Raw genomic sequence first — 7142 nt, 5'->3', positions numbered from 1 at the left:
GCGGAGAGGGTGGCTGGTAGGGGGAGAACACACATATGCTTGGACAAACAACTGCCATGCTTATACCCCTTCCCGCAACGATCGCAGCGCAGTTCGGGTGCGGAGCGCTTGCCTTCGCCCTTCATTAGGTGCGACCCCTCGCTGGCGCGACGGTTTCGGTTCTTGGTGGTGACGGGCTTGGTGGCCGGAGTAATGTCGTCCGCGGGGGGTGCGGCTGAACCATCTTGGGAATGGGAAGGGGAGGTCTTGCGAGCGACCGGAGGCTCCTGGCTGGGGCTGTTCATACTCCGGGAGAGATACGAGCCGAAACCGGAGGGGGCACCGACCGAGCTGGACTCCAGACCTTTGCGGCTCCCGCGGCGAAGGGCGGGCATGGGGACGGTGGTCGACTCCTCTTTCAAGGAGGCGGCGACAGCAGCGGCGGCCGCATTGGCGGCAGCGGTGGTGACACTCTTCCGTCGGGTTACTCGATGGTTGTGGTTGACGGCGCCCAGGGAGATGGAGTGGGCATGGCGGGGGTTGGACTGGGGGAGAGGACGCGAGAGGGATAATTCCTGCAGCGGAGATGTTAGTGCGGTGGCGGAGGTAGTGAGGAGGGAATCTGACTTTAAAGGAAGCCATGAGTACGTGGTCTGGGTAATGGACCCGGAGCCTTTCGCACACAGACTGATTGAGGCCGATGATTGACTGGGGGGTTGAGTGTTAGCTGGTCGGAATCGGGGTTGAATCGTCGGAAGAAAGTGAGAGGCGAATAAATTGTGGGAACACGTACCTGGAGGGAGGGGGCTATGCAATTGAGGGGAATTGAAGGGATGGATAGAGGGAGTAGGGGGGGTATGGGGAGGGAGTGTAAGGAGGGAGACGTAGAAAGTAGGTGTGTGCGAGAAGTGGTGAGGAGAAGAGGGAAAAAAAAGAAGAGGAGAAGAGGAGAAAGAGCGAGGTTGAGGAAGAGGAGAGGAAAAAAAGAAAGAGAGAGAGAAAGTGAGAGACAGAGAGAGAGAGAGAGTCTGGATGGCCGACAGAGGGATTATTCCCTTTGGCTGGAACGAACGGGGCCTGGCACGAGGAATCCGGCTGATGACTGGATTGTCTGGCGGGGCCCTTTGGGTTCGCTAGTCGCCCGAAATGGAGGCGGTAATGCGGGGGTCAATACAGTAGGAAAATAATATATTATATAAGTATAGTACGACAAGAACAGAAGTGAAGATGAGCAGAAGAGGAAGATTAGATACAATAGATAGACATATACCTGGAGGTAGACTACTAATGATGATTCAACATCTCTGGTGAGGAAATATTCTCCTCTATCCGGTTCCTGGCTAAGGAGCTGATCAGGCGGCTCCACTCGACATGCCTGACTGACCGGATGATGTGATCAACCAACCATTATTATATTGTACCGGATTAGTATGCGTTCACTCGTTCTATAAGGTATACAAGTGAAACATATCTAGGACTCTTATATAATGCTATATTATAACAACGTATAAATATTGAAACATGAGATCCTCAAAATCATACAACTCTACCCGGTATACGTGGACGGTCTAGACAGAATCCCAAAAGTGGGCACATGATGTCATCCCCCAGAATCCAGGCGTCGTAAATTACCTCGTACGCAATACCGTACCCAAATTACCATCCCATACGATACCGTACTCGCTGTCCGCTGCAGCTGACAATGTCCGTGCCACACTCTCGACTCTTATCAGCTGTCGGAGCACATCACGCCAACCCTGCACTTAAGGCAAGTCATCCCTCCACTGCCTATCACAATGCCAGGAAATGGGAGATCCGCCCCTGCAATTGACCACGCATGCACCTAGGTACCTAGCCTAGTACTGTATGGAATACTCCGTATGGCGAGTCTTACGGTCTGAGCTCCGCCACTGGCGAGCCCCTGGGAGCTAGGTGAGGTACCTACCACCTCGTGGAGGGTGGCTTTGTCGTGGCCTCCGGCAAGGAGCTCTATCTGTATATACGTAGTATGTGCTCTGTAGTTATATGTAGTACGGCATGTCTGACCCACTGACTGGAAACAAAATGGACAGCTGTCATTTCTTTGATCGGCCCTCAGTGTCTATAAATAATCCCCCTTACTTCTATCTTCGTCGGTCAAAGGCAATTCAAAGCGATAGTTATCTCGGCCTAGTTACTTTGTAAGGCTGACATAATGATCATGTGACCAGCGGAAGGTTCCGCTGCCTCCGCATGTATACAGCGCAACTTGAAGAGATTCTCCCCATTCAGAAGAAAAACGAAGAAGCTACTCAGGGGAGATTCAACATGCTCCGTTATCACGTCTGTGGTCTTCCACCATCGTCAGCGGTGTCTTCCCCTCTTCCTTACCCGGCTCCCATGGAGGCCACGACAACGACACCTCTATCTCTCCTTGACGAGGGCCGCAAGCTGTTTGCGCATTTCCTCTAGTTGCCTTTGGCATGGAAAGGACGTGCGGCGTGAGTGGATGTCCAGCGCGACGGTGAGGGATATGAGAGTGGTTGCTCTGCTCAAGCGGAGAGTAGCATGACTGTACAGTCCTCGTCTATACTAGGTACTATAGATGCACCTCATCATGATTGATTCTATACAACTATCCTCCTACCTAATCCCAAGTCCTATAGGCTAAACCCGCTGAAAACACACCGTACAAACCCCCTGCCCTTCTTTCCCCCCAAACCGAAACCGCGGATACTCAACCCTCCCATACACCACCAACCCATCCTCCTGATCCCCACGCGTAAACCACGCGACAAGCTCCTCCTCCGTCCAATTACAGCTCGTAACAACAACAAACCCTCCCTTCCGAACAAGCCGCCGCACAATCCCAGGGTACCGCTCGCACACGCGCCTGTCCCCTTCCCCGGTCTCCTCCGACAGCGAGACCGCATCAAACGTGCCCTTATCCAGCACGATATCAAACCCCGCCCCGCCGCATACGGGAACCAATCCAGCCGTGTCTTCGCGGCGTCGCGCACCTCCTCGGCGGAGAGCGCATCCGTGCCGGCGAGAATATCCCACTCCTCGAAGCGGATCTCCTCCGCCGCCCCAGCCGCGGCGGGCCCGGGTTCGTCGTCATCGTCGTCGTCGCTGTCCGGCGCGTACGCCGAATGCATCTTGCTCCGCTGCAGCTCGCGCGCCAGCTCGACGCTCCGCGCCGAGTAATCCACCCCCACCATGGGCCCCGCGAAGCCGCCGCGCGTGCGCAGCAGCGCGAGCATGCTCCCGTTCCCGGTGCCCAGGTCGAGGACGGAGGGCGCGGGCTGCGGGCGGTTGCACGGGGCGAGCGGGAAAGAGGCGTCGGTGAGGAAGCGGAGGACTTTGTCGGGGGCGTTGTGTTCGGAGAACCAGGATGTGCCCGGGTCGTCGTCGTCGTCGACTGATTCTTCGTCCGAGGGGGCGTCGCTGGGGTGGGCTTCGGGGCGGGCGGGACGCGGGTCAGAGGAGGGTTTGGAGGAGATGTGCGATAGGGTTCTGGCGTAGAAGGTTTCCCAGCTAGATCAGAGGTTGTTAGGTATGTGGATTTTGTGTTCGTTCCCAGGAGGGATCTTTGGGAGGGGTAAGTGGGGGGAGGGGGGACTGAAAGGGGAGGGTGAAAATCTTGTCGTACTAGTCTTTTGTGCCCCAGCTCGCTGGGCGAGAGATATGTTGGGTGGTTCTCTGCCATTTCAATCACCGTTTCCTATCTCTTTGCTCTGTTGTAGTCTTTCGAACTGGTGGTGAAGGATTGATGCGGCTTGACATTCCGAGCCAGGTGGAGTGGCCCGCACGGCCCAACAATCTACTCCCGTAGGTACTTGGTCTACCAGTCTACTCCGTACCAGTCTACACTGCAACTTGTACTTCAATGAATCAATTCAATATGGGTATCCGCCTCCCGCGATGCAACCACCAGATAATGTAAAGAGTGAAATAAAACAGTGGAAGCGAATGTAGCGATAAGGCAGAAAGTCTAACAACGACAACAGCGACCACCATAGTATTACAAGTTACCAGGCGTAGGTCATCGCCTTATCTTTTGAACACCGAACGCCGTGGATAACATGCAGCATGTCAACCGAGCCAGATGTCAGCTCGGTGACAGATGAGAATGAAAAAACGACAGCAAAGCCCGCTTTGGTCATCAGTTCATAAAAAGTCAAGAAGAAAGAAAGAAAGATAAGTAAAAGTGGGAAATAGCGAAAGCCCAATCAAACGACTGGTAGTCATGCAATCATTTCGGGCGAGCTGCTATCAAGCCGCCTTCTTAAACATTATGCGGGTTACAGAAACTCGTCAATATTTCTCATGATCAGACGCTCGTTTCCGGGAGGCGGGGATCTCGGGTCGGCCATCCGCGACTGGAATCCCTCCTCGGGGTCGCCAGAGACAGACCGTGGAATGGGCGCCGCCAGGAATCCCGTCGTGCGAGGCGAAAACAGTGCAGACGGTTCGGCCGGTCCGTCGCGCACGAAGACGTCTGTTTTGGCCAGCGAATAGGGGCCGTTTTCCGTGCGCCAGTGCGATTCCGACGCAGGCTGCATCGCTCGGAAGGCCGCTCCAAGCGTATGGAAACTGGATTGTCGGAGCGGTAACGGTCGAGGAGACAGGCTTCGCTTGTGAGAGAGCGGCTGGAAACCGACACTCTCGGCCGACGTCGGCGTCGTCTGGTGCGTCGAAGGAATCGACAGACTGCCGACCGACCCCTGCGAAAAACCGTTGGAGCTGTGTCCGCCGTCCGAACCGACCGGAGTGACCATTTCTCGTGGACCCATTCGGCTGGCGCGGGGGACCTGGGGTTCCGAGCATCTCCGAGGTCCTCCGACAAACCACTCCGCCGGGGGAGGCTTGGAGGGACTGCCGCGGAGGAGGCGGGACCGGAAGTCGGTGAGTTGATAGATGAGGCTCATATTGGGCCCCACCCACTGACTTCGGCCCTTGACAATTTCATACATCGAGTTGAAATCGAGATTCCGATTCTTGTAGAGGCCGTATGCAATCACCAACGAGGCAGAGCGGCTGGCACCCAGCTGGCAATGCACGAGCACCTTCTTGCCTTCCGACACACGCGAATCAATCAGTTCACACAGGGGGTACAGGTCGTCCAGGATTTCCGAGTTATGATCCCAACCAACATGAACGTATTCGGGTCTGGACTCCCCACTGGGTGTGGCGGAGGTATCGGCCTCGGGTTGATATTCAAAGGCAGATTTGAAGGATACTTCTGAAACTGCGGTGCCTGGATCCACGACCGACTGACGCTTCGACGGGGCCGATGCACTCCGCAAGGTGCTCATGACCGTTCCATTGTTGGTGTTCTGGTTGGTGAACGGGTTGGCGACCTCCTTGGCCACGTTCACCACCACATCGAATTGCGACGCTTCCTGCAGGGTCGGCTCCAAATACAGATACACGCCGGAGTCGTAGATCTGGATGGGTCCATGGGGATAGCCGCGCTCGTTCCGCCGAGTCGACTCGCGCGAATCAAGGTGGTCATCCTCTTCCTCCAGTTCATGGAGCACGCCACCGGAAACGGAGCCTTCCTCTTGGGCCGATGGCAACGGAGACAGTCCCTCGTCTGACGTACCGGACGGTCGTCGGGTGCCATGGTGGGTGACGGGTCGAGGCAACTGCATGCCGCCCTTTGGTCCGAACGACGGGGAGAAGATCGAGGTCAAGGAGGGCGAGGATTCGGTGTGTCGTAGCGACTGTCGGCCGTGCGGGGTAGGCGGGACCTCCATAATGTTGCTGGAAAAGGAGCGGTCGAAGCCGGGCGTGCGGATGGTGAGATTCGCTGGCTTGCGTCGGGAGCTCTTTGGAGGCGCATGCATCGGTGATGGGGGCGCGGAGAGGTGCTGGGACCCGGAGTCGACCGGCGCCGTCGCGATGGGAGGACGCGACGATTGCGAAGGCGGGGGCATGCGGAGGGAGAGATTCTTGAGATTACGAGCCCGGCGGCCGGGAGAATCCGGGCGCTTCAGGTTCGGCACGTCGGACGACCGCCTCGCGGCATTGTTTTGCGTGGTAGAGAGCGTCTGGCTCTCGATGTTGCGGGCGGGCGGCATGAATTTGGGGTACGATAATGGCATGGAGGAGGGGGATTCAGGCGAGGAGCTCGGCGAGGTGTCGGCGGCCGACGGGGAGTCAAAGGTGGAGATGGTGGTGGTCGGCGAGGATTCGGTGGAGGCGGAGGCCACGGACGAAACACTCTCGCGGTGTCGAAACGGCAGCGGTCGTCGCGCGGTGTTGACGGTGACATGAGGGGGCACGTTGAGGGGATGGGTGGCCACGAGATGGTCCTCCTTTTCGGGCTGGTTGGGCAATCTGCCACCGAAGACGGACATGAAGGACGGAAAGGCGTCCGGGATAGACGGATGGCTGGTCTGCACGGGCATGATGGAGAAAGCGGTAGAGATGGAGCGGCGTTTGAAAGGGGACGGTTCCCTTTCGGAGTCGCGGGTGTCGCGGTGGGCTATACAACTGTGGCATGCAGTGGACGAAAGAGAAGGACGGGAGGTATTTGCTACCAGAGCAAATGACCTTTTGGACAGCGATGGGTTAGTCTCCATGGTTTGAGAGGTCGAGTCAAGGGATTTAGACGGAGGAAACGAGGAAGCACGGCAAGCTGCAAGGAGATGAGACGGGCGGATGATCTGAACCTTACCACAAGGCCATTCATGAGGCCTGGGTTGGTCGTTCAGATGGAAGAAAGGATGGGGAAAGGAAACAAAAGAACGAAAGGGAAGAAGAAAGATGAAGAAAGAGAGGCAGGAGAAGGACGTACCAGAGAATGCCACCGAAAGGCTGATGTTCTTGGAGATATGTCAGTGATGTCAAGGACTGTGGATTGTTGTAGGAACAATAAACGCCCCTGCGTTGCTGCAGGGGAGAAGGCGACGAATAGAATGAATAAGAAGAGATGGAACAGGAATGCAAAGGAAGGAAAGGGTCTGGAAGAAGCAGACAAAAGGGCAGAGAGAATTAGGAGGCTCGAAGAAGAATGATAAAAGGTGCAGGAATTGCCGCCCGGGAGTAAGGTATTTTTGTATGGGCAGTCGTTCCGGGGGAATGACGAAAGGCGCGACCAGACCACGATAAGATATGGATGAAGAGGGAGAAGGGATAGTAAATGACTGAACGACTGCCCACGACCCGAGGAAGAA

The 7142-nt window shown here is 56.2% G+C and overlaps 3 protein-coding genes across 3 annotated transcripts in view; all 3 read right to left on the bottom strand.

Annotated features, from left to right (window-relative positions):
• ATEG_06905 (putative C2H2 finger domain protein) overlaps positions 1-621 on the bottom strand; it is a gene marked incomplete at both ends in the record, with an annotated part of 1581 nt that extends 960 nt beyond the window's left edge. The window contains 2 exons of the mRNA XM_001209591.1: positions 34-554; positions 607-621. Of these exons, the coding sequence (XP_001209591.1) occupies positions 34-554; positions 607-621 (536 nt within the window). The remainder of the gene's footprint in view (positions 1-33; positions 555-606) is intronic.
• A 1997-nt stretch (positions 622-2618) lies between these two features.
• Positions 2619-3744, bottom strand: ATEG_06904 (putative S-adenosylmethionine-dependent methyltransferase; the record flags this gene model as incomplete). Its single annotated transcript, XM_001209590.1, has 2 exons — positions 2619-3495; positions 3677-3744. 2 exons carry the CDS (start codon positions 3742-3744, stop codon positions 2619-2621), a joined length of 945 nt encoding a protein of 314 aa, XP_001209590.1.
• Positions 3745-4262: 518 nt separating this feature from the next.
• dspD (putative protein-tyrosine phosphatase) lies at positions 4263-6374 on the bottom strand (the record flags this gene model as incomplete). Its single annotated transcript, XM_001209589.1, has 1 exon — positions 4263-6374. The coding sequence occupies one exon, from the start codon at positions 6372-6374 to the stop codon at positions 4263-4265; it is 2112 nt and encodes a 703-aa protein (XP_001209589.1).
• Between the last annotated feature and the right edge of the window lie 768 nt (positions 6375-7142).

The sequence above is a fragment of the Aspergillus terreus genome, genomic scaffold (genome assembly GCF_000149615.1).
Source record: "Aspergillus terreus NIH2624 scaffold_10 genomic scaffold, whole genome shotgun sequence".
Taxonomy (NCBI): Eukaryota; Fungi; Ascomycota; class Eurotiomycetes; order Eurotiales; family Aspergillaceae; genus Aspergillus; species Aspergillus terreus.
The sequence above is the reverse complement of the archived record's forward strand: the minus strand, read 5'-3'. Positions and strand labels throughout refer to the sequence as shown.